Source organism: Nerophis lumbriciformis, linkage group LG29, assembly GCF_033978685.3.
Source record: "Nerophis lumbriciformis linkage group LG29, RoL_Nlum_v2.1, whole genome shotgun sequence".
NCBI classification, from domain to species: domain Eukaryota; kingdom Metazoa; phylum Chordata; class Actinopteri; order Syngnathiformes; family Syngnathidae; genus Nerophis; species Nerophis lumbriciformis.
This window is the reverse complement of record NC_084576.2, coordinates 6,390,001-6,415,000: the sequence shown is the minus strand read 5'-3', so window position 1 is coordinate 6,415,000 and position 25,000 is coordinate 6,390,001. Positions and strand designations below refer to the sequence as shown.

Here is a 25,000-nt window from a genome sequence, read left to right as displayed (position 1 = left end):
TTGCGTATTACCTTAGATTGGTAGACAACTGATGCTTGTAAGCACCCCCCGTTGAGAGGGCAATCAGGTTTCTTTCGACAGTTACAGTCTTTGTTGGTTTTGGAGTCGCTCTGTCTGGGGGCCGACGGCTCATATATATATATATATATATATATTATATACAGTATATATATATTATATACAGTATATAGATATATATATATATATATATATATATATATATATATATATATATATATTAGGAGGTGTGGGGGAAAATCGATTTGAATTCGAATCGGGATTCTCACGTTGTACGATTCAGAATCGATTCTCATTTTAAAAAAAATAAATGTTTATTTTTATTTTTATTTAATTTTTATTTTTTTTATTTTTGTTTTTTTAATTAATCAATCCAACAAAACAATACACAGCAATACCATAACAATGCAATCCAATTCCAAAAGCAAACCCGACCCAGCAACACTCAGAACTGCAATAAACAGAGCAATTGAGAGGAGACACAAACACGACACAGAACAAACCAACAGTAGTGAAACAAAAATGAATATTATCAACAACAGTATCAATATTAGTTACAATTTCAACATAGCAGTGATTAAAAATCCCTCATTGACATTATCATTAGACATTTATAAAAATAAAAAAAAAAGAACAATAGTGTCACAGCGGCTTACACTTGCATCGCATCTCATAAGCTTGACAACACACTGTGTCCAATATTTTCACAAAGATAAAATAAGTCATATTTTTGGTTCATTTAATAGTTAAAACAAATTTACATTATTGCAATCAGTTGATAAAACATTGTCCTTTACAATTATAAAAGCTTTTTACAAAAATCTACTACTCTGCTTGCATGTCAGCAGACTGGGGTAGATCCTGCTGAAATCCTATGTGTTGAATGAATAAAAAATTGTTTTGAATCGGGAAAAAAATCGTTTTTGAATCGAAAATCAACGGAGACCCCCGGACTGTTGAACAACTTAAGCTGTACATCAAGTACATCATCAAGAATTCCACCTGAGAAGCTTCAAAAATGTGTCTCCTCAGTTCCCAAACGTTTACTGAGTGTTGTTAAAAGGAAAGGCCATGTAACACAGTGGTGAACATACCCTTTCCCAACTACTTTGGCACGTGTTGCAGCCATGAAATTCTAAGTTAATTATTATTTGCAAACAAAAAAATAAAGTTTATGAGTTTGAACATCAAATATGTTGTCTTTGTAGTGCATTCGATTGAATATGGGTTGAAAAGGATTTGCAATTCATTGTATTCCGTTTATATTTACATCCAACACAATTTCCCAACTCATATGGAAACGGGATTTGTAATTGGATATTAAGAGTATGTGAAAGTTCGACTCCTACCTTGTTTACTTTTCAATCAATCAATCGATCAGAAATATCAAGCAGCAGTGTGCCAAACATGGGTAAGTGTGGGGACTGTTTTGCATTTTTCCCATAATGCATTATAGTGGAATAAAATGGGTGTCATTTTGAATTATGTATAGTGGTTTGACGTCTGTTACAATATCCACAAAGTTCATTGAGCAGATTGTGGTATGTGTGACCATGTGTGTTGACTTTTTGTGTCGGTTGCAGTTTGGGAAGGTTGTTTGGATTGGGTCATTTAAATAAATGCTGTGCTCTGTACACTTTTAATAGCAGTTCATGGTTGTGGAGCTGCTCTACTCACCTTGTTCACAGACAGGGGCAAATTTGCAGGAATTAGACTGTCAAATAATAAAATACAGTTTGGACACCCCTGGGAAAGACCAATGGCGGAAAATGTCTTGTGTTTATCGAATAATTGGGCGTAAAGACGAAGCAAAATGAAGAAATTACAAATTTAAATTAAAGCTGCAAGCAGCGTTGGTCGGGCCCGCGTATTTGGCAGGTGCTAGTCCTAAGTGTCCCAATACTTTTGTCTACTTGTAGTCTGAAGTGTCCCAAGACTTTTGTCTAGTGTACCTACCTTGTCTGCATTGTGTGGGCACGTTGGTGCTTCCTGCTTTTAAGCAGCCATCTTGAAAAAACAGCATTGCAGCAGCATCAGCGCAACGGGTCTTTGAAGGGTCATAAAATCAAAACCGGAGAAGTTAATTAAAAAGCGCTTCTGTTGTTGTAATCACAAGGGGTCAATCTCTCTCCTGTGTTAGTTTGAAGGCGAAACGACAAACGCGCTCAGAGGAGTTAGTTTTTGAAGGAAGGAGACCGGTTTTTACAAAAAATTTGTTTTGAAGGGGGAATAGCAAACTTCCTGTTGATTTTTGCTGGGGGTAGTCAATTTATGAAATGTAGGTCTAAGTGAGACCTACGGAGAGGTTTCATGTCTCTCCGACCTTCCCAGTGGGAGTTACAGGCAGTTTTGTAATTTTTTTCTTCCGAGGAGCAGTTTTTTATCAGTTTTATTCAAAAATTGCTGTAGAGGGCAATTTTTAGAATTGGGGTTAGTTTTTTTTTTTAGATCACAGTTTTTGCCAGTCCTGATGTGTGTGTTCAGTTCGGTGAGTTTTGAAGCATGTTAAGGGGGTCAAATTATAGCTCAAAGAGGCAAAAGTGACTGTTTTTAGTACTTTTTTGTCTTGAAGGGGGAATAGCCAACTTCCTGTTGATTTTTGCCCGAGGAAATTAATTAATAAAAAGTAGGTCTAAGTGAGACCTACATAGAGGTTTTTGTTCCATGTCTTTACGACATTTGTACTGGGAGTTAGGGGTAGTTTTTGTTTTAGGGGGCGCTAGAGAGCAATTGTGAGTTTTGGGGTTTGATTTCTTTACCAAAGAGTTTTGTTCGAGTTTATTTATGTGTGCGTCAAATTTGGTGAGTTTTGAAGCATGTTAAGGGGGTCAAAGTAGTGCGCAAAGCTGCGGAACAATAAGAAAGAATAATAACTAGAGCGCAATTTTGAGTTTTGGGGTTTGGTTTTTTTATTAAAAGGCAATTTTCGCAGGTCCTGATGTGTGGGTCAAATATGGTGAGTTTTGAAGCATGTTAAGTGGGTCAAATTAGTGCTCGAAGAGGCGGCGGAAGAAGAAAGAAAGAAAGAATAATAAAACCTTACAATAACAATAGGTCCTTATGTCCCATTGCATAAGGACTCCCTTCGGGAGTCCTTTTGCAATGGGCCATTGCGGGCCCTAATAAAACCTTAGAATAACAATAGGTCCTTATGTCCCATTGCATAAGGACTCCCTGTGGGAGTCCTTTTGCAATGGGCCATTGCGGGCCCTAATAATAATAAAACCTTAGAATAACAATAGGTCCTTATGTCCCATTGCATAAGGACTCCCTGTGGGAGTCCTTTTGCAATGGGCCATTGCGGGCCCTAATAATAATAAAACCTTAGAATAACAATAGGTCCTTATGTCCCATTGCATAAGGACTCCCTGTGGGAGTCCTTTTGCAATGGGCCATTGCGGGCCCTAATAAAACTATGAATTGAGCTAACGCTAAATGCAGGATTTGGGTACACTTCATGTCCAGTCTGTGTGGTTGTAATTTGTTTTATTTTGTTGACTGAAATGTAATTTTTTTTCACATTTTGCATTTCTGGCCATTCTAAAAAAATGTAGTTGAAGAGCAGTTGAACAGATTATGAGATGCAAACTGTTGCAAACATGCTACATTTTGCATCATGTAAGACAGTTAAGTGTGGTTAACATTTGTAGCAGTGTACTTTTTTCATGAGGCGGTGTGTGTGTGTTTTGGCAGACATTTTGCTCCCTTGTTTAAGAAGGAAAGGTTCTGGTGTGGTTACAGCTTGAAAAAAAAAAAGGAAATATGAGCAGCTTAATGCTTAATGAAGCCCCCACCCACCCCCCAGCCCCCACACTTTGTGTTGAATAACCTTCATCGCGTCTCAACTGCTCAGCGGCTCCGTCTCACTGTCACAAACGCTCCTCGCCAGATTATTCACTAATTCCAAATTGAGCTGCGCCGCTTTTTTGACGAGGATGCAAAATGACGAACAATCAATCAATCAATCAATGTTTATTTATATAGCCCTAAATCACAAGTGTCTCAAAGGGCTGCACAAGCCACAACGACATCCTCGGTATAGCCCACATAAGGGCAAGGAAAAACTCACCCCAGTGGGACGTCGATGTGAATGACTATGAGAAACCTTGGAGAGGACCGCATATGTGGGTAACCCCCCCCCTCTAGGGAGACCGAATGCAATGGATGTCGAGTGGGTCTAACATAATATTGTGAGAGTCCAGTCCATAGTGGATCCAGCATAACAGTAAGAGTCCAGTCCACAGTGGGGTCAGCAGGAAACCATCCCGAGCGGAGACGGGTCAGCAGCGCAGAGATGTTCCCAACCGATATACAGGCGAGCGGTCCACCCCGGGTCCCGACCCCGGACAGCCAGCACCCCATCCATGGCCACCGGATCTGTGTGTCTCCCCTTCCACAAGGGATAAGGGGGAGCAGAGGAGAAAAGAAAAGAAACGGCAGATTAACTGGTCTAAAAAAAGGGGGGCTATTCAAAGGCTAGAGTATACAAATGAGTTTTGAGATGGGACTTAAATGTTTCTACTGAGGTAGCATCTCTAACTGTTACCGGGAGGGCATTCCATAGTGCTGGAGCCCGAATAGAAAACGCTCTACAGCCCGCAAACCAATGTTCCAGCACACATCGAGCTATTACCTTAAGCCAGTGGTTCTTAACCTTGTTGGAGGTACCGAACCCCACCGGTTTCATACGCGAATTCACCGAACCCTTCTTTAGTGAAAAATAAAATGTTTGTTTTTTCAAATTCAAGAAAAAGTCATGTTTTTTTTTACTAGTGCACAAAATGAACCGTGCATGAACATCACCTTGTTCAAAGAACAAAACCAACACAGTGCATAAACTCACAACAAATTACACACCTTACACACGTTACCATAAATTGATTAACGTGGACCGCGACTTAAAGGCCTACTGAAATGCAATTTTCTTATTTAAACGGAGATAGCAGGTCAATTCTATGTGTCATACTTGATCATTTCGCGATATTGCCATATTTTTGCTGAAAGGATTTAGTTGAGAACATCAACGATAAAGTTCGCAACTTTTGGTCGCTGATAAAAAAAAGCCTTGCCTGTACCGGAAGTAGCAGACGAGTAGCGTGACGTCACAGGTTGTGGAGCTCCTCACATCTGCACATTGTTTACAATCATGGCCACCAGCAGCGAGAGCGATTCGGACCGAGAAAGCGACGATTCCCCCATTAATTTGAGCGAGGATGAAAGATTTGTGGATGAGGAAAGTGAGAGTGAAGGACTAGAGGGCAGTGGGAGCGATTCAGATAGGGAAGATGCTATGAGAGGCGGGTGGGACCTGATATTCAGCTGGGAATGACTAAAACAGTAAATAATCACAAAACATATACATACTTTACTAGCCACAACACAACCAGGCTTATATTTAATATGCCACAAATTAATCCCGCATAACAAACACCTCCCCCTCCCGCCAATACAACTCAAACACCTGCACAACACACTCAATCCCACAGCCCAAAGTACCGTTCACCTCCCCTAAGTTCATACAGCACATATATTTCCCCAAAGTTACGTACGTGACATGCACATAGCGGCACGCACGTACGGGCAAGCGATCAAATGTTTGGAAGCCGCAGCTGCATGCGTACTCACGGTACCGCGTCTGCGTATGCAACTCAAAGTCCTCCTGGTAAGAGTCTCTGTCGTCCCAGTTCTCCACAGGCCAATGGTAAAGCTTGACCGTCATCTTTCGGGAATGTAAACAATGAAACACCGGCTGTGTTTGTGTTGCTGCAGTCGGCCGCAACACACCGCTTCCCACCTACAGCTTTCTTCTTTGCTGTCTCCATTGTTCATTGAAGAAATTGCAAAAGATTCACCAACACAGATGTCCAGAATACTGTGGAATTTTGCGATGAAAACAGACGACTTAATAGCTGGCCACCATGCTGTCCCAAAATGTCCTCTACAATCTGTGACGTCACGCGCTGACGTCACCATACCGAGACGTTTTCAGCAGGATATTTCGCGCGAAATTTAAAATTGCACTTTAGTTAACTAACCCGGCCGTATTGGCATGTGTTGCAATGTTAAGATTTCATCATTGATATATAAACTATCAGACTGCGTGGTCGGTAGTAGTGGGTTTCAGTAGGCCTTTAAACAAGTTGAAAAACTTATTGGGGTGTTACCATTTAGTGGTCAATTGTACGAAATATGTACTGTACTGTGTAAACTGTACTGTTTCATATAATGTATTCTCTTCCTTTGCAATCTACTAGTAAAAGTTTAAATCAATCAATCAAAAAACCTGCAAACCAGATGGAAAATTAGAGGGAACATTGTTTGGGGGTATCCATAATACGCTGATAGGGAGAAGTTTTTATTTACACGATAAGTCGGATGTGTCTTTACCTCCGTGGCGGAGGCTCCGCCGAACCCCTGAGGCCGACTCACCGAACCCCTCGGGTTCCATCGAACCCAGGTTAAGAACCACTGCCTTAAGCTGACAAAGATTAATTTAGAACTTAACATAGTAAAATCATTCAAACATCCTTTCCGATTTTTCATGAACTTCCATGTTTTAACCTTCATGAAAGCCACGTGGGGACGTGTGTCAACAAGAGGCAAAAGATCACGACACAAGATGCAAAAGTACCTTCCATATGAGGACCGGTGAACAAGTTGGGACCAAAATCATGGTCCGAATACGGAAAGCCATTGCATAGATCAGTGGTTCTCAACCTTTTTTCAGCGATGTACCCCCCTGTGAACATTTTTTTAATTCAAGTACCCCCTAATCAGAGCAAAGCATTTTTGGTTGAAAAAAAGAGATAAAGAAGTAAAATACAGCACTATGTCATCAGTTTCTGATTTATTAAATTGTATAACAGTGCAAAATATTGCTCATTTGTAGTGGTCTTTCTTGAACTACCGTATTTGGAAAAAAAAGATATAAAAATAACTAAAAACTTGTTGAAAGATAAACAAGTGATTCAATTATAAAATAAAGCTGCAAGCAGCGTTTGTCGGGCCCGCGTATTTGGCAGGTGCTAGTCCTAAGTGTCCCAATACTTTTGTCTACTTTTAGTCTGAAGTGTCCCAAGACTTTTGTCTAGTGTACCTACCTTGTCTGCATTGTGTGGGCACGTTGGTGCTTCCTGCTTTTAAGCAGCCATCTTAAAAAAACAGCACCGCAGCAGCATCAGCGCAGCGGGTCTTTGAAGGGTCATAAAATCCAAACCGGAGCAGGTATCACAACTCTTTCGCCAACTTTTAATCAGAAGGGTTCAATCTCTCTCCTGTGTTAGTTTGAAGCCGAAACAACAAACGCGCTCAGAGGAGATAATGTTTGAAGAAAGGTGACCGGTTTTTACAAAAATGTAGTGTTGAAGGGGGAATAGCAAACTTCCTGTATATTTTTGCTGGGGGTTGTCAATTTATGAAAAGTAGGTCTAAGTGAGACCTACATAGAGGTTTTTGTTTCATGTCTCTCCGACCTTCCCAGTGGGAGTTACGGGCAGTTTTGTAATTTTTTTCTTCCGAGGAGCAGTTTTTTATCAGTTTTATTCAAAAATTGCTGTAGAGGGCAATTTTTAAATTTGGGGTTAGGTTTCTTTATTAGATCGCAATTTTTGCCAGTCCTGATGTGTGCGTTGAGTTCGGTGAGTTTTGAAGCGTGTTAAGGGGGTCAAATTACAGCTCAAAGAAGCAAAACTGACTGTTTTTAGTACTTTTTTGTCTTGAAGGGGGAATTGCCAACTTCCTGTTGATTTTAGCCCGAGGATGTACAATTATGAGAACTAGGTCTAAGTCAGACCTACATAGAGGATTTTGTTTCATGTTTTTCCGACCTACCTAGTGGGAGTTACAGGCAGTCTAGTTTTTTTTTTCCTAGGGGGCGCTAGAGCGCAATTTTGAGTTTTGAGGTTTGGTTGTTTGATAAAAAGTTTTGCCGTATATTACTGATGTGTGTGTAAAATTTGGTGAGTTTTGAAGCATGTTAAGGGGGTCAAAGTAGTGCGCAAAGCTGCGGAAGAATAATAATAATAATAATAATAATAAAACCTTAGAAATTCAATAGGTCCTTATGTCCCATTGCATAAGGACTCCCTGTGGGAGTCCTTTTGCAATGGGCCATTGCGGGCCCTAATAATAAAACCTTAGAAATTCAATAGGTCCTTATGTCCCATTGCATAAGGACTCCCTGTGGGAGTCCTTTTGCAATGGGCCATTGCGGGCCCTAATAAAGATTTCTACACATAGAAGTAATCATCAACTTAAAGTGCCCTCTTTGGGAATTGTAATACAGATCCATCTGGATTGATGAACTTAATTCTAAACATTTCTTCACAAAAAAAGACATTTTTAACATCAATATTTATGGAACATGTCCACAAAAAATCTAACTGTCAACACTGAATATTGCATTGTTGCATTGTAATGAATGGAATAGCCTACTTGATTTGATGTTCAGTTTATGAACTTACATTCATATTTTGTTGAAGTATTATTCAATAAATATATTTATAAAGGATTTTTGAATTGTTGCTATTTTTGGAATATTTAAAAAAAAAAATCTCACGTACCCCTTGGCATACCTTCAAGTACCCCCAGGGGTACGCGTACCCCCATTTGAGAACCACTGGCATAGAGAATGTCTCATTTGGTGGTGACATCTATGAAAATTAGGGTGGTCCCAAAAAGGAGGAATTTTTCAAATTGACTGTGTCGGTTTTAAAAGTGCTCCCCCTCTGTCCAACATATGTAATAACAAGTGTGTGTAAGAAATTGAAATGCGCCCCCTTTGCCCAAAATTAGTTTAAAAAAATCTAATAAATATGTATATAGAGACTTACTGTAATAACTTGAAGTAAATAATAAAGATTAAAAACTAATTACAAACAAAAAAAATAACTAAAAGCTTACCTTTTTTATATTTGCATAGTTTGTATATATTCTTAATGTTGTAAATACAAATGTTTATACATCTAGAAAGGGTGGTCCTAAAGAGGTAGGCATTTTTCAGAGGTCTCAAGAAAGTAACAAATACAAGAATGTGCGTGTGCTAGAGATGCGCGGTTTGCGGACACAACCGCGGAGTCCGCGGATTATCCGCGGATCGGGCGGATGAAATTTAAAAAAATAAGATTTTATCCGCTCGCGGGTCGGGTCGGGCGGATTAATTAGATTTTTTTTTTTTTTTTTTTTAATTTTTTTTTTTGCGGGTGGCAGTTAAACCAATTGGGAAATATATATACATAGTTAAATGTTGTTACCCACATACGAAAAACGAGCAGGCACCTGCAGCATATGCCACAACAGAAGAAAAAAAAAGAAAAAGAAATGGACACTTTTACGGAGCGGAGGGACGCCTCGCCGGGGTCCGGGACCGAGGCTCCTTCCCCCGAGAGGGCCCCACCGGGAGCCGTAGCTGAGGCGATCCGCGAGAAGGGCCCGACGCACGTCCAGGGTCACTACCGCGCCCACCGCACCGACACCCCGCCTCGTCCGCTTTCGCCGCGGCCGGCGTCACGCGCAGCAGGTAAGCAGCTTACCTGCCCGCCACCCCCGTGGCCGGGGGCTCGTAACATGGGTCACTCCGCGCGCTCCGCCCGCGTAGCTTACCTGCTTGCTCGCAAAATGATTATTAGCATTCAGACAGGTTAAAATGTTGCTAAAACCATCACTTTTCTATCAGTCACAGTGACTTTTCAAAACAAAAATATTACAGCAAAAATCATATGGGTTGATTGACATGTTTATTCTGTAAGCTAACTTCAATAGTTTGAAATTATTTTGACAGTTAATGCCAGTTATCCTGTCAACCTTTCACAAGACTTCAATTTGTTAATTGAAAGTATAAATAGTATAAACACTTTTAACAGTATGTCGTGCTGTGAAATACAGCCGACAGGATGGCGCACCAAACACAAAGCAAGGCCATGCTGCAGGAGAACAAAGGACTTCTTTCATTTAAGGTTTGTGATAAACCATCAAACTCATTCGTTAAAAAGGACTCTATAGTAATATAAAGCGAATTTTTCTGGACATTATCATGCAAGAAAAGTTTATTTTTGGGATCGCGATCACCGCGTAATGATTTTTAAAGGTTGCATTACATTATTAACTGTCCCATGTGATCAGCCAGTGCGATTGGAAGTCCATGCTCAATTATTGCCTCCGTAAATAAAACTTCGGCATTTATCACATCCAAAGAATCTGTTTGGGCGACGAAAAACGTTGAAAGTTTTCCACTTGTATCGCTAGCAACGGCATTAGACTTGTGTTTTTTTGTCCCAACGTGGTCTTTTACATCGCTAATTCCTCCGTGTCCGATCGAAAAATCTTGTCTGCACAAGGTGCAATTCGCGTAGTTTTCACCCTTTTTAAAAAAAATTAATATTAGATATATAACAACGGGCGGATGGCGGGCGGGTGCAGTTCTGATCAAACGTTACATCGGGTGGATGGCGGATGGTTGACGACTTTCTGCCGCGGTTGCGGATGAAATAAATTGCCTATCCGCGCATCTCTAGCGTGTGCACACTCTACCGACAGGCGGCAAATCTTGAATGTAGAGGAATTAAAATGTAAATGATGCAATCATTGATTAGGCTGCGTAATATTCCGGCATTAAGCCCTGATGAATGACTATTGTGTGCCGTTAAGACGTGGATTTGCAAATTAGACGACGATGATGGACTTTATTCGTCTCACATCGGGGACATTAAAACTCATTTGAAGATTTCAAAGTTGTTCTCAGTGAGATGTGTCTTTTTTTTAAATGTGTAGCAATGATACAGTCGACACGTCAACGGCAGGTGGATGCTATTGCTAGACGTGTTGGTGTCTTTCGAATGTTAAATATGAAGTCGATCAATCTGCAAGCCTTTATTATCATTATTTCAAATGTTTGTTTTCCCCTCGGGCAGAAGACAAGTGCGCTAACGACTCCTTGTTGTCTTGTCTCCCGCAGAGGCGCCTCCCTCTGGCATGTCAACCAACGGATACTTCTTTCAAGAAATGGGTGAGTGAGTTTGCAGAAGGTGTGTGACAGGCCATCCCACTTGCACACCCAGATGTGCCGCTATGCGGCTTCTGGTTGGACGCTGAAAGCAAGCGGCCGCTTCCTCGCCTTCCAATTAGTCGGCTGTCCAGCAGTCAAGTCAGCACGAGACCGGTAGTTTACAGAAACAAGCAAAAAGACTGGAAACCAAAACCAAGCAAGTTCAGCATAAAAACATGCTGGTATGCTCTGTTGTGCCATCGTTATGCATAATTAGTTACATTAAGAAAATGACACAATTACATTTACACAATTCAACATGTCTGAAAAGGAGAAGGAAGAAGCCGAACTTAGTTAATCTTACCCATTCTCCATGTTTGTTACTGATTTACACCTTCTTAATTTTTACACATTTAAAAATTTAATTTGCTTGCATTTTGTCATTTAAAGTTTGTTCACTTCTTGCATTTAAGTATCGCCATTTTCTCATTAAAAAGAAAAGAATGAAGAATTTGTAGCGATGGATCAATGGACTAAAAAGACAAGAAAGGAAGGTTAAAAATTAAATTTAAATTTTTTTTTAAATTTAAATAAATGTAGGAAACAAAAGTACACAAATTAATAAAAGGAGTAGTAGAATAGTCATAAATACAATTGATAATAGAAAATAAATGTGTATATATATATATATATATATATATGTGTGTGTGTGTGTGTGTGTATATACATACATGTATGTATGTATGTGTGTGTGTGTATATTAGAGATGCGCGGTTTGCGGACACAACCGCGGAGTCCGCGGATTATCCGCGGATCGGGCGGATGAAATTAAAAACAATAAGATTTTATCCGCTCGCGGGTCGGGTCGGGCGGATTAATTCGATATTTTTTTTATTTTTTTATTTTTTTTGCGGGTGGCAGTTAAACCAATTCAGAAATATATATACATAGTTAAATGTTGTTACCCACATACGAAAAACGAGCAGGCACCTGCTGCATATGCCACAACAGAAGAAAAAAAAAGAAAAGAGATGGACACTTTTACGGAGCGGAGAAGGGACGCCTCGCCGGGGTCCGGGACCGAGGCCCCTTCCCCCGAGAGGGCCCCACCGGGAGCCGTATCTGAGGCGATCCGCGAGAAGGGCCCGACGCACGTCCAGGGTCACTACCGCGCCCACCGCACCGACACCCCGCCTCGTCCGCTTTCGCAGTGCGCTCACGAAAGGGGTGGGGCTCACCCTGGTTGATATAGAGAGCAGGACGGTGGCCATGGAATTTCATTTAAGGTTTGTGATAAACCATCAAACTCATTCGTTAAAAGGACTCTATAGTAACATAAAGCAAATTTTTCTGGACATTATCATGCAAGAAAAGTTTATTTTTGGGATCGCGATCACCGCGTAATGATTTTTAAAGGTTGCATTACATTATTAACTGTCCCATGTGATCAGCCAGTGCGATTGGAAGTCCATGCTCAATTATTGCCTCCGTAAATAAAACTTCGGCATTTATCACATCCAAAGAATCTGTTTGGGCGACGAAAAACGTTGAAAGTTTTCCACTTGTATCGCTAGCAACGGCATTAGACTTGTGTTTTTTTGTCGTGGTCTTTTACATCGCTAATTCCTCCGTGTCCGATCGAAAAATCTTGTCTGCACAAGGTGCAATTCGCGTAGTTTTCACCCTTTTTTTTTTTTTTTTAATTAATATTAGATATATAACAACGGGCGGATGGCGGGCGGGTGCAGTTCTGATCAAACGTTACATCGGGTGGATGGCGGATGGTTGACGACTTTCTGACGCGGTTGCGGATGAAATAAATTGCCTATCCGCGCATCTCTAGTGTATATATATATATGTATATATTTATGTATGTGGATATACGTTAGGTCAGGAAAAAACACAAGAGGCTGTATCATCCCTACAAGCCTGTTTTGCAGGTTTCCCTGATGACGAGCAGGTAAACCTGCGAAACAGGCTTGTTGGGATGATATAGCCTATTGTCTTTTTTTCTGACCTAATGTATATTCTGCTCTACCCCGGTATTGAGCACTATATAACGAATAAACCCCAGAAACCTCGACTCTCTCTCTCTCTCTCTCTCTCTCTCTCTCTCTCTCTCTCTCTCTCTCTCTCTCTCTCTCTCTCTCTCTCTCTCTCTCTCTCTCTCTCTCTTCTCTCTCTCTCTCTCTGTGTGTGTGTATATCAAATCAAATCAACTTTATGTATATCAAATCAAATCAACTTTATTTATAAAGTATATATATATATGTGTATATATATGTATGTATATAACGAATAAACCCCAGAAACCTCGACTCTCTCTCTCTCTCTCTCTCTCTCTCTCTCTCTCTCTCTCTCTCTCTCTCTCTCTCTCTCTGTGTGTGTATATAAAGTTAAAGTAAAAAAAGTTAAAGTACCAATGATTGTCACACACACACTAGGTGTGGCGAAATTATTCTCTGCATTTAACCCATCACCCTTGATCACCCCCTGGGAGGTGAGGGGAGCAGTGGGCAGTGGGCAGCAGCGGTGGCCGCGCCCGGGAATAATTTTTGGTGATTTAACCCCCAATTCCAACCCTTGATACTGAGTGCCAAGCAGGGAGGTAATGGGTCCCATTTTTATAGTCTTTGGTATGACTCGGCCGGGGTTTGGACCCACAACCTACCGATCTCAGGGCGGACACTCTAACCACTAGGCCACTGAGTAGGTAATCTATATATGATATAATAATATCAAATCAAATCAACTTTATTTATAAAGTATATATATATATACAGGTAAAAGCCAGTAAATTAGAATATTTTGAAAAACTTGATTTATTTCAGTAATTGCATTGAAAAGGTGTAATTTGTACATTATATTTATTCATTGCACACAGACTGATGCATTCAAATGTTTATTTCATTTAATTTTGATGATTTGAAGTGGCAACAAATGAAAATCCAAAATTCCGTGTGTCACAAAATTAGAATATTACTTAAGGCTAATACAAAAAAGGGATTTTTAGAAATGTTGGCCAACTGAAAAGTATGAAAATGAAAAATATGAGCATGTACAATACTCAATACTTGGTTGGAGCTCCTTTTGCCTCAATTACTGCGTTAATGCGGCGTGGCATGGAGTCGATGAGTTTCTGGCACTGCTCAGGTGTTATGAGAGCCCAGGTTGCTCTGATAGTGGCCTTCAACTCTTCTGCGTTTTTGGGTCTGGCATTCTGCATCTTCCTTTTCACAATACCCCACAGATTTTCTATGGGGCTAAGGTCAGGGGAGTTGGCGGGCCAATTTAGAACAGAAATACCATGGTCCGTAAACCAGTCACGGGTAGATTTTGCGCTGTGTGCAGGCGCCAAGTCCTGTTGGAACTTGAAATCTCCATCTCCATAGAGCAGGTCAGCAGCAGGAAGCATGAAGTGCTCTAAAACTTGCTGGTAGACTGCTGCGTTGACCCTGGATCTCAGGAAACAGAGTGGACCGACACCAGCAGATGACATGGCACCCCAAACCATCACTGATGGTGGAAACTTTACACTAGACTTCAGGCAACATGGATCCTGTGCCTCTCCTGTCTTCCTCCAGACTCTGGGACCTCGATTTCCAAAGGGAATGCAAAATTTGCATGGTTGGGTGATGGTTTGGGGTGCCATGTCATCTGCTGGCGTCGGTCCACTCTGTTTCCTGAGATCCAGGGTCAACGCAGCCGTCTACCAGCAAGTTTTAGAGCACTTCATGCTTCCTGCTGCTGACCTGCTCTATGGAGATGGAGATTTCAAGTTCCAACAGGACTTGGCGCCTGCACACAGCGCAAAATCTACCCGTGCCTGGTTTACAGACCATGGTATTTCTGTTCTAAATTGGCCCGCCAACTCCCCTGACCTTAGCCCCATAGAAAATCTGTGGGGTATTGTGAAAAGGAAGATGCAGAATGCCAGACCCAAAAACGCAGAAGAGTTGAAGGCCACTATCAGAGCAACCTGGGCTCTCATAACACCTGAGCAGTGCCAGAAACTCATCGACTCCATGCCACGCCGCATTAACGCAGTAATTGAGGCAAAAGGAGCTCCAACCAAGTATTGAGTATTGTACATGCTCATATTTTTCATTTTCATACTTTTCAGTTGGCCAACATTTCTAAAAATCCCTTTTTTGTATTAGCCTTAAGTAATATTCTAATTTTGTGACACACGGAATTTTGGATTTTCATTTGTTGCCACTTCAAATCATCAAAATTAAATGAAATAAACATTTGAATGCATCAGTCTGTGTGCAATGAATAAATATAATGTACAAGTTACACCTTTTCAATGCAATTACTGAAATAAATCAAGTTTTTCAAAATATTCTAATTTACTGGCTTTTACCTGTATATAGGCTCCTGGTCTAGCCTCTCATTGTCTAGTGCGGCTGTACAGAATAGTCAGTCTCCTTCTCAGCGGTCAGGGAGATGTGTTGCCCTTAACAGGCTCTCTCCCGCACCAGCTTGTAAGCCCACAACCGCTCTATATATATGTATGTATATATATATATGTATATGTGTATATATATACACATACATATAGTCGAGGTTTCTGTGGTTTATCCGTATGTATATATATATATATATATATATATATATATATATATATATATATATATATATATATATATATATTTTGTGTGTGTGTGTGTGTGTGTGTGTGTGTGTGTGTGTGTGTATATATGTGTGTATAAATGAATGTGGATATATCAGTGGCGGATGCTGGTCTCTCAAGGAGGGGAAGCTCAATTTCGGCCGACATCATAAATTGTGTTGGTTATTTATACGTAATTTCTACCCTCCGTTCCTTTTTAAGAAAGTGATCTGAGACCCTGTCGTACCAAGAAGGCGTCTTTTCCAGGGATTTGACAAGTGTCGTCTCAATGGCCAGCAGAGCTAGGCTGCTTAAACGGCATTGGCCCATGGTGTTGCGGGTGTAAGACTTGAGCCGCTTTAAACAGAAGAAGCTCCTCTCTACATCTACAGATGTAGCTCCAATCGTTGCCACTAATGACAATAGTTTGTACACCTGAAGCATTGCACTGTCCAACTCCATATCTTTTAGAAACAGCAAGAAATCACATGGCTTTCCCCTGTTGCCCTGCAAGTCCTGGTTTGAATATAGCACATGAAGTTCAGACCTCAGACTCTCTGAATCAAAGAAACGGCCAAAACTTTTCAGGACACTCTGAAATGCCTCCTCTGGAAACTCTTGTCTCATCTCATCAAATTTCCCTGAATTGACTAATTCCAAGAAGCGCAGATTTGAAAAACGCCAAGGTATCTGCTCTGTGAGATTGTCTAGGATGGCTATTTACAGATTTCTGTTGCACTCCTTGGGATCCTGTAGTTTTCTCATGGGCTCAGTGTGTGGGTCTGATGTGAGATCTGCTGCTTTGTCATAAACAGCTTGGAAAGCCCCCTCTGACCTCTTCTCTTTGACAAAAGCAAGAAGAGACTCAATTATTTTCTTGCAACACAGAACATCCATAGCTCTCTGCTGGACAATGTCAAACACTACATCAGTCTCAGAGAAGATGTGTTCATATGTGTACAACATGAACACAAACTCAAAATCCTCCAGTTTCATCAGAAAGCCTCTAGCACAATCTAATGTGTCATCATCCATGGACTTATCTGCAATGATCATATCAAAAGTTTGCAGGAGGGCATCATAATTGTTTGCCACAGTGTTCACTATCCGTGATGTGAAATTCCATCGTGTAGGAGCATTTCTGGGCAACCTTGAGCAGCCTGCAGACTCAAGAAAAGACATCCTCTTTGTGGATTTTGAGAAAAATGTGGCAAACCCAGAAAGTGATTCAAAAAATATTCTGCACTCAGATAAGCATTTAGCCCCCTGAGACAGAGCCAGGTTCAATCCGTATGCATAGCAATGCACAAAAATGGCACTGGGGGCTATTGCTTTAACCTTTGAGAGCTGAAGCCATGACAGCAGCCTCATCATAGGTTTCTCTTTGAAATTGTAGCCCTGCATGTTCTCATTCAAGACTTCAAAAACAGACTGAGCATCTCTTCCCCTAGAAACATCAAAAAATCCAATAAAGCGCTCCTGAATTTTACCTGCCCTATCCACATAGTGAACAATGACAGAGTTGAGCTATATCAGTTGTTTCATCCACCTGCCATGCAACAACGGGAGCAGCCTGAAGTTCATCCTTAAGTTAAAGTACCAATGATTGTCACACACACACTAGGTGTGGGGAAATTGGTCCTCTGCATTTGACCCATCCCCTTGATCACCCTTGATCAGGTGAGGGGAGCAGTGAACAGCAGCAGTGGCTGCGCCGAGGAATCATTTTGGGTGATTTAACCCCCAATTCCAACCCTTGATGCTGAGTGCCAACCAGGGAGGTAATGGGTCACATTTTTATAAGGCTGAAACGACGCGTCGACATAGTCGACGTCATCGGTTACGTAAATACGTCGACGTCGTTTTTATGCTTCGACGCGTCGCATATTTACGTCACACTGCCGTCATGGCGGAGCGCAAAGCAGATGATGCGAGCGGTGCGAGCGAGGGAAAAAAAAGCACGCCAGAAGTCGTCAAAAGTGTGGGAGTATTTCAATAAACTGCCTAATAATGTTGTAGCGATGAACAGCTGTCTCGTCAGCTGAAGCGCGAGCTCGCAACCGTGGCTGTTTAGCAACCAGCCAAACCCCACTTAATAAAATTATATTTTATCTTAGAGCACATCCGCATCCCTATTCACCTAGGCAACCCCGGGAAATGTATATAATTCGGCATTATTTCGGCCAGTCGGCTTATAAAATCAGAGCCGATCAGTTTCCTGTCTCATCTGCTGGTGCGCGAGCCCGGTAATTAGACCGCTGTGTCAAATCAAGGAGTACAAAAGACGCCAGCGCAGAGTGGAAAAAGGTTTAGTTCATTACAGATAACCCAGAGTTGTGCCAAAAGTATGTAAGATTTAATATTTCTCTTCGTGGGTGTGGCGCACCTGTTGCACAGTGTGTTATGTAACTGTTGTTTAGTGTTGATATTCTTTGCTTAGTTTGATAAATGTTGGAGCAGTTTGCTTCATCAGGAGGGTGAAGTCGCTCAATTTAAAGTGTTGGATTTAACTGTGTTGGTGAGGGCGTAGAAAAAGGGGCATTTTTCTACCAGTAGACAGCGTTTAAGATTGAGTGTTTCACTGCTAAATTAATAATATATTTATATTGAATATGGATTTTAAATATGTATCTAAATAGGTGGTTAATTGGTTAGGTATTTATGTATTTGCATATTGGGTTTTCTGTTGCATTTATCTATTGTGTTTCTGGTGTTAAATGTATTTTATATGTATCTTGGTGCATTTATGTTGAGACAATTTATTTAAAATCTGTTTTAACTTAAAGGGAAAAGATGTGTCCATTTTCTTGCACTTGTTTAATGGTTAAGAGTTTGATAGCCTAATTAATAGTTGTAAATTATGGGATTGATAATTGATTGATTTTTTACAGCATGTTAATCTTGTGGTGTTTTGTCCTTAAAGGTTTTTCACCTACTAAAGAAGCTAAAGGCTACTAAAGGCTACTAAAGGCTACTAAAGACAGCTAATGACAGCTAAAGAAACTAAAGTCTATTAACACTGCTAAAGACTGCTAAAAAGACTAAAGAAGAAAAAAGAAGCTGTTTCTTGGTTGGAAAAACTGTTGCAAACTAAAGGAAAATAAAAGGAAAAAGTAACTACGGTCTGGTCTTTTGAGTGAAATCCAGAAGCCACATTCAGCATTGGTACATCCCTTCAAGTGTGGGATAAGCACAGCGAAAAAAGCAAAACACTTGACAGTTGTTGTATGCACACTGTGTCGAGCGGAAATGGCCTATCATAGCAGCACAATGGCTATGAAGGAACATTTGAAAAGAAAACACCCGACAGCGTTCTTGCCATCACCATCAACTAGTCAATCGTCCGCGTGAGTATACGTTGTCATCATTACACAAAATCATGAATGTGTCATTTGTATCTGCGTTGTAAATTCATAAACTAAAACACTGTTTCGCTCTGAGAGGCGCGTTTGGCGTGCCTGTTCAGTGTTTACAAAGACGCGCTCCTCTTTAACGCTAACGTTAATTAGTTGTGCAAATACCTTTTACAACATTAACAGTTACATATACTATGTACAAACCAACAATTAACTTTCACTTTAATCATACTATCATTGTTGTGTTATTAAGCAAAATAAGCAATACTTTTACTTTTGTTGAAATGTTTACACTGTTACAGAATATTTCGTTTTGCACTGTTTTGTATTGGATGTTTATCTTTATTTTTGCACATTTTAAAGCAAAATAAGCAATACTTTTACTTTAGAAATGCTTATAATATTGCAGAATATTAAGATTTGCACTGGATGTTTACTTTTATATTTGCACATTAAAAAGCAAATAAGCTACTTTTAATTTTGTTAAATGTTAAAAGTTTTAAATGTTTACATTGTTACAGAATATTTTGTCATGTTGTTGTCAATGTTGACTGAGTGGCCATACTTTTTTTTGTGTATATAAAAGTCATGCCTTTTGAAAAAACTGGCCAACATTTATTTTTTCATCTTCATTTTAAATAAAAAAAAATAATCGGTAAAAGGAAAAATAATCTATAGATTAATCGAAAAAAATAATCTATAGATTAACCGATTAATCGAAAAAAATAATCTATAGATTAATCGATAGAAAAATAATCGTTAGCTGCAGCCTTACATTTTTATAGTCTTTGGTTTGAACTCACGACCAACCGCTCTCAGGGCGGACACTCTAACCACAAGGCCACTGAGTAGGTTTACATGATCTCATCAGAAACAGTGGCTGAAAGAGCAGAGATCAAGTCATTTTGTATTGCATGGGACATACCAGAATACACAGCTGATGACTGGAATTGTGTGGCCAGGACAGAATCATATTGCTTCTGTAAACTCCCTGTAATTCCACTTGTTGGATGATTCAACACTCTCATCATGTCCCCTAAATCAGTGGTCCCCAACCTTTTTGTAACTGTGGACCGGTCAACGCTTGAAAATTTGACCCACGGACCGGAGGGGGTGGGGGGGGGCATTATGTTTTTTTATTTTTATTTTTTTTAAACATTGTTTGTCATAAAAAAATACAATCATGTGTGCTTACGGACTGTATCCCTTGCAGACTGTATTGATATATATTGATATATAATGTAGGAACCAGAATATTAATAACAGAAAGAAACAACCCTTTTGTGTGAATGAGTGTAAATGGGGGAGGGAGGTTTTTTGGGTTGGTGCACTAATTGTAAGTGTATCTTGTGTTTTTTATGTTGATTTAATAAAAAAAAAAAAAAAAATAAAAATAAAAAACATTTTTTTTAATTTATTTATTTTTTAATTTCTTGTACGGTCCGGTACCAATCGATCCACGGACCGTGGTTGGGGACCACTGCCCTAAATGACAGCTCTTGACGGCTAAGCAAGGAGGTCACATTTCTCTATAGAATCTCCTCTCTGGTCAACAAAAGCACCATGAAGATTCTGGCGGGAACTCTCGTTCAACCCTTTTTCGATTACGCATGCACCTCCTGGTACCCTGGCACCTCCAAAACCCTCAAATCTCTACTCCAAACATCCCAGAACAAGCTAGTCACATTACTTCTAGACCTCCACCCCAGATCCCACCTCACTCCTACCCACTTCGCCAAAGTGGGCTGGCTAAGGGTGGAGGACAGAGTAAAACAACTTGCACTTAGCCTAGTCTATAAAATCCGCTACACCTCCCTGATACCGAAGTACATGTCAAACTACTTCCTTAACGTAAATGACCGCCATAACCACAACACCAGGGGGAGCTCCACTAACCACGTTAAACCCAGATTCCGATCCAACAAAGGTCTTAACTCATTCTCTTTCTATGCCACATCAATGTGGAATGCACTCCCAACAGGTGTAAAAGAAAGGGCATCTCTATCCTCCTTCAAAACCGCACTAAAAGAACATCTCCAGGCAACTTCAACCCTAAACTAACACCCTCCCTTCCTCATCATACCTCCTCGGCTTGTAAATAATCAAATGTAAACAATCAAATGTAGTCACTTTTTCTTATAATTTCTGATCCCTCTCTCTGTGTCCACTACTTGCTGTACATATGTACCAAGTCAGACCTACACTGTTCCAATGTCATTTTCTCTGATGATGCAATTGTTGATGACTGAAGTGTTGATACCAACCAAACTTAACCCCCCCCCCCTCCACATCCCACACCCATCCATCCATCCATCTTCTTCCGCTTATCCGAGGTCGGGTCGCGGGAGCAGCAGCCTAAGCAGGGAAGCCCAGACTTCCCTCTCCCCAGCCACTTCGTCCAGCTCCTCCCGGGGAATCCCGAGGCGTTCCCAGGCCAGCCGGGAGACATAGTCTTCCCAACGTGTCCTGGGTCTTCCTCGTGGCCTCCTACCGGTCGGACATGCCCTAAACACCTCCTTAGGGAGGCGCTCGGGTGGCATCCTGACCAGATGCCCGAGCCACCTCATCTGGCTCCTCTCGATGTGGAGGAGCAGCGGCTTTACTTTGAGCTCCCCCCGGATGGCAGAGCTTCTCACCCTATCTCTAAGGGAGAGCCCCGCCACCCGGCGGAGGAAACTCATTTCGGCCGCTTGTACCCGTGATCTTGTCCTTTCGGTCATAACCCAAAGCTCATGACCATAGGTGAGGATGGGAACGTAGATCGACCGGTAAATTGAGAGCTTTGCCTTCCGGCTCAGCTCCTTCTTCACCACAACGGATCGATACAGCGTCCGCATTACTGAAGACGCCGCACCGATCCGCCTGTCGATCTCACGATCCACTCTTCCCTCACTCGTGAACAAGACTCCGAGGTACTTGAACTCCTCCACTTGGGGCAAGATCTCCTCCCCAACCCGGAGATGGCACTCCACCCTTTTCCGGGCGAGAACCATGGACTCGGACTTGGAGGTGCTGATTCTCATCCCAGTCGCTTCACACTCAGCTGCGAACCGATCCAGTGAGAGCTGAAGATCCTGGCCAGATGAAGCCATCAGGACCAAATCATCTGCAAAAAGCAGAGACCTAATCCTGCAGCCACCAAACCGGATCCCCTCAACGCCTTGACTGCGCCTAGAAATTCTGTCCATAAAAGTTATGAACAGAATCGGTGACAAAGGGCAGCCTTGGCGGAGTCCAACCCTCACCGGAAACGTGTCCGACTTACTGCCGGCAATGCGAACCAAGCTCTGACACTGATCATACAGGGAGCGGACCGCCACAATCAGACAGTCCGAAACCCCATACTCTCTGAGCACTCCCCACAGGACTTCCCGAGGGACACGGTCGAATGCCTTCTCCAAGTCCACAAAGCACATGTAGACTGGTTGGGCAAACTCCCATGCACCCTCAAGGACCCTGCCGAGAGTATAGAGCTGGTCCACAGTTCCACGACCAGGACGAAAACCACACTGTTCCTCCTGAATCCGAGGTTCGACTATCCGGCGTAGCCTCCTCTCCAGTACACCTGAATAGACCTTACCGGGAAGGCTGAGGAGTGTGATCCCACACCCCGGATTGTAAATAATGTAAATAATTCAATTTATATACTGTGATGATTATCTTGTGTGATGACTGTATTATGAAAATAGTATATATCTGTATCATGAATCAGTGGACTCCGACTTAAACAAGTTGAAAAACGTATTGGGGTGTTACCATTTAGTGGTCAATTGTACGGAATATGTACTTCACTGTGCAATCTACTAATAAAAGTTTCAATCAATCAATCAAAACATCAATAAGGCGGTTTAGGAAAGCTCTGTTTTGTTTGACCGTTTCATTATGTTTTGCCACTTGAATGCGAGCACCGTCATTGATTGCATGCTCAACCCTGACTCTGCCCAGGCAACTTAACCTTGCACATGCACTCACATGTTCACCACTTTTTTCATGACTTTTGTATGCCCTGTCAAAGTTAGAAAGATCACCAAAACCCACTTTTGACCAGACAACACATCCCTCAATCAATCAATCAATCAATCTTTATTTATATAGCCCTAAATCACAAGTGTCTCAAGGGCTGCACAAGCCACAACGACATCCTCGGTACAAAGCCCACATACGGGCAAGGAAAAACTCACCCCAGTGGGACGTCGATGTGAATGACTATGAGAAACCTTGGAGAGGACCGCATATGTGGGTAACCCCCCCCCTCTAGGGGAGACCGAAAGCAATGGATGTCGAGTGGGTCTGACATAATATTGTGAGAGTCCAGTCCATAGTGGATCCAACATAATAGTAAGAGTCCAGTCCATAGTGGGGCCAGCAGGACACCATTCCGAGCGGAGACGGGTCAGCAGCGCAGAGGATGCGTTGTCTTTAATCTCCTTTCTAGTGAGTTCAACTTTCTTATTAAAGAAATTCATAAAGTCATCTGCCGAGTGGGTGGAGCTATTGGGAGGAGTCCCTTGTTGGGTTAGCGATGCTACTGTACTAAACAAAAATTTAGGGTCGTTTTTGTTGAGGCGGATGAGATTTGAGTAATATTTAGCTTTAGCTAAGGTAAGCATGCGTTTATACGATATTAAACTATCACTCCATGCTTGATGGAAAACCTCAAGCTTGGTCGCGCGCCATTTGCGTTCCAACTTTCTACATGATAATTTATGAGCTCTGGTTTCCTCTGTAAACCATGGGGTGCGCCTTTTAGGGGCCCTTTTTTGTTTTAGCGGTGCTATACTATCAATGGTTTTGCGCAGGGCATTGTCAAAGTTGTTTGTGAGGTTATCAATAGAGCCGACATAATTTGGGAATGGTGCCATTACCGAAGGCAGTAGGTCAGCGAGAGTCATCGTTGTGGCGGCATTAATGTTGCGGCTGCTATAGCAGTTATTATTATTATTAGTTTGTTGACAATGAGTCAGAACTTCGAATTTTATAAGGTAATGATCGGACATTACTTTAGTATACGGGAGTACCATAACTTTGGAGGTGGTGACACCCCTGACCAGCACTAGATCTATCGTATTGCCGTTGCGATGCGTAGGTTCATTTATTATTTGTGTAAGACCACAGCTATCAATTATAGTCTGGAGCGCCACGCACTGAGGGTCCGATGGGGTATTCATATGGATATTAAAGTCCCCCATTATGATTATATTGTCTGCGTACATGTATATCCCTGAGATGGTTTCATCAAGAGGCATGGCCAACAGTACATTTTATTTGTTACAACACTTCCTGTCAGCCAGCTCACTTTGTCATAACAGGTCAGCTGAAAAGACCTGTTACTTTTCCCCACCTTTTGCACCAAATTAATCTGAGGAGTTGATCTGCCCTCCTGTTTAATTCTAAGTTTTTCTTCGCCAAAATCCTGTCCACAACATTCAAATTATCTGCCATTATGTGCAGCTTGCTACTGGCGCGAGGCTAGTGCCAAGTGTGTCCGCCTGTGAGTGCTTTGAGACGGTGGAGGGGCTCAGCAGCACCCGATGCTCGGTAGGGACAGAAACTGCAGAGTGAAAGATGTCAGTCTTCAAACACAAAAAAAAACACCAGAAAAGGAAGCTCTATTTGTCGCTAGTCGTTTTTTTTACAAAGAAAATGTCGCTAAGAGGTTCAGGAAAGTCTCCGGTTCAACTCAGAACAACAGAATGAATGTTGAAAAATGTTGTAAACATCCCACGGATGTTTACAACACAATATAGCCGATTCACTCATTTCGCTGTGAATCAAAAAGGGAATCAGCCTGAGACAGATCATCCAATCATCATGGAGAAATTGAGCGTCCGGGCAAGCCGAGACCAGCCCACTGCCCCATAGACCCCCAGAGACGTTGAGCGTCCGATGGGCGGGACAAAGCCCAGCATCTCGTTTTGCTGCAGTGTATGCTTCCCCATTGAACTCTGTGGACGTCCAACGTCTACACTGTTTAAAGCACCGTGAAGCTGCGGGAATGAGAGAGAGGAAAGTCGCGTCGTTACCAGTGAT

The 25,000-nt window shown here is 41.6% G+C and overlaps 1 protein-coding gene across 5 annotated transcripts in view; it reads left to right on the top strand.

Annotated features, from left to right (window-relative positions):
- Nucleotides 1-25,000, top strand: part of slc4a11 (solute carrier family 4 member 11) — a 409,353-nt gene that overhangs the window by 138,899 nt on the left and 245,454 nt on the right. For all 5 annotated transcript variants that reach the window (XM_061925140.2, XM_061925138.2, XM_061925141.2 and 2 more), the window contains exon 2: nucleotides 10,970-11,020. In XM_061925140.2, the coding sequence (XP_061781124.1) occupies nucleotides 10,970-11,020 (51 nt within the window). The remainder of the gene's footprint in view (nucleotides 1-10,969; nucleotides 11,021-25,000) is intronic.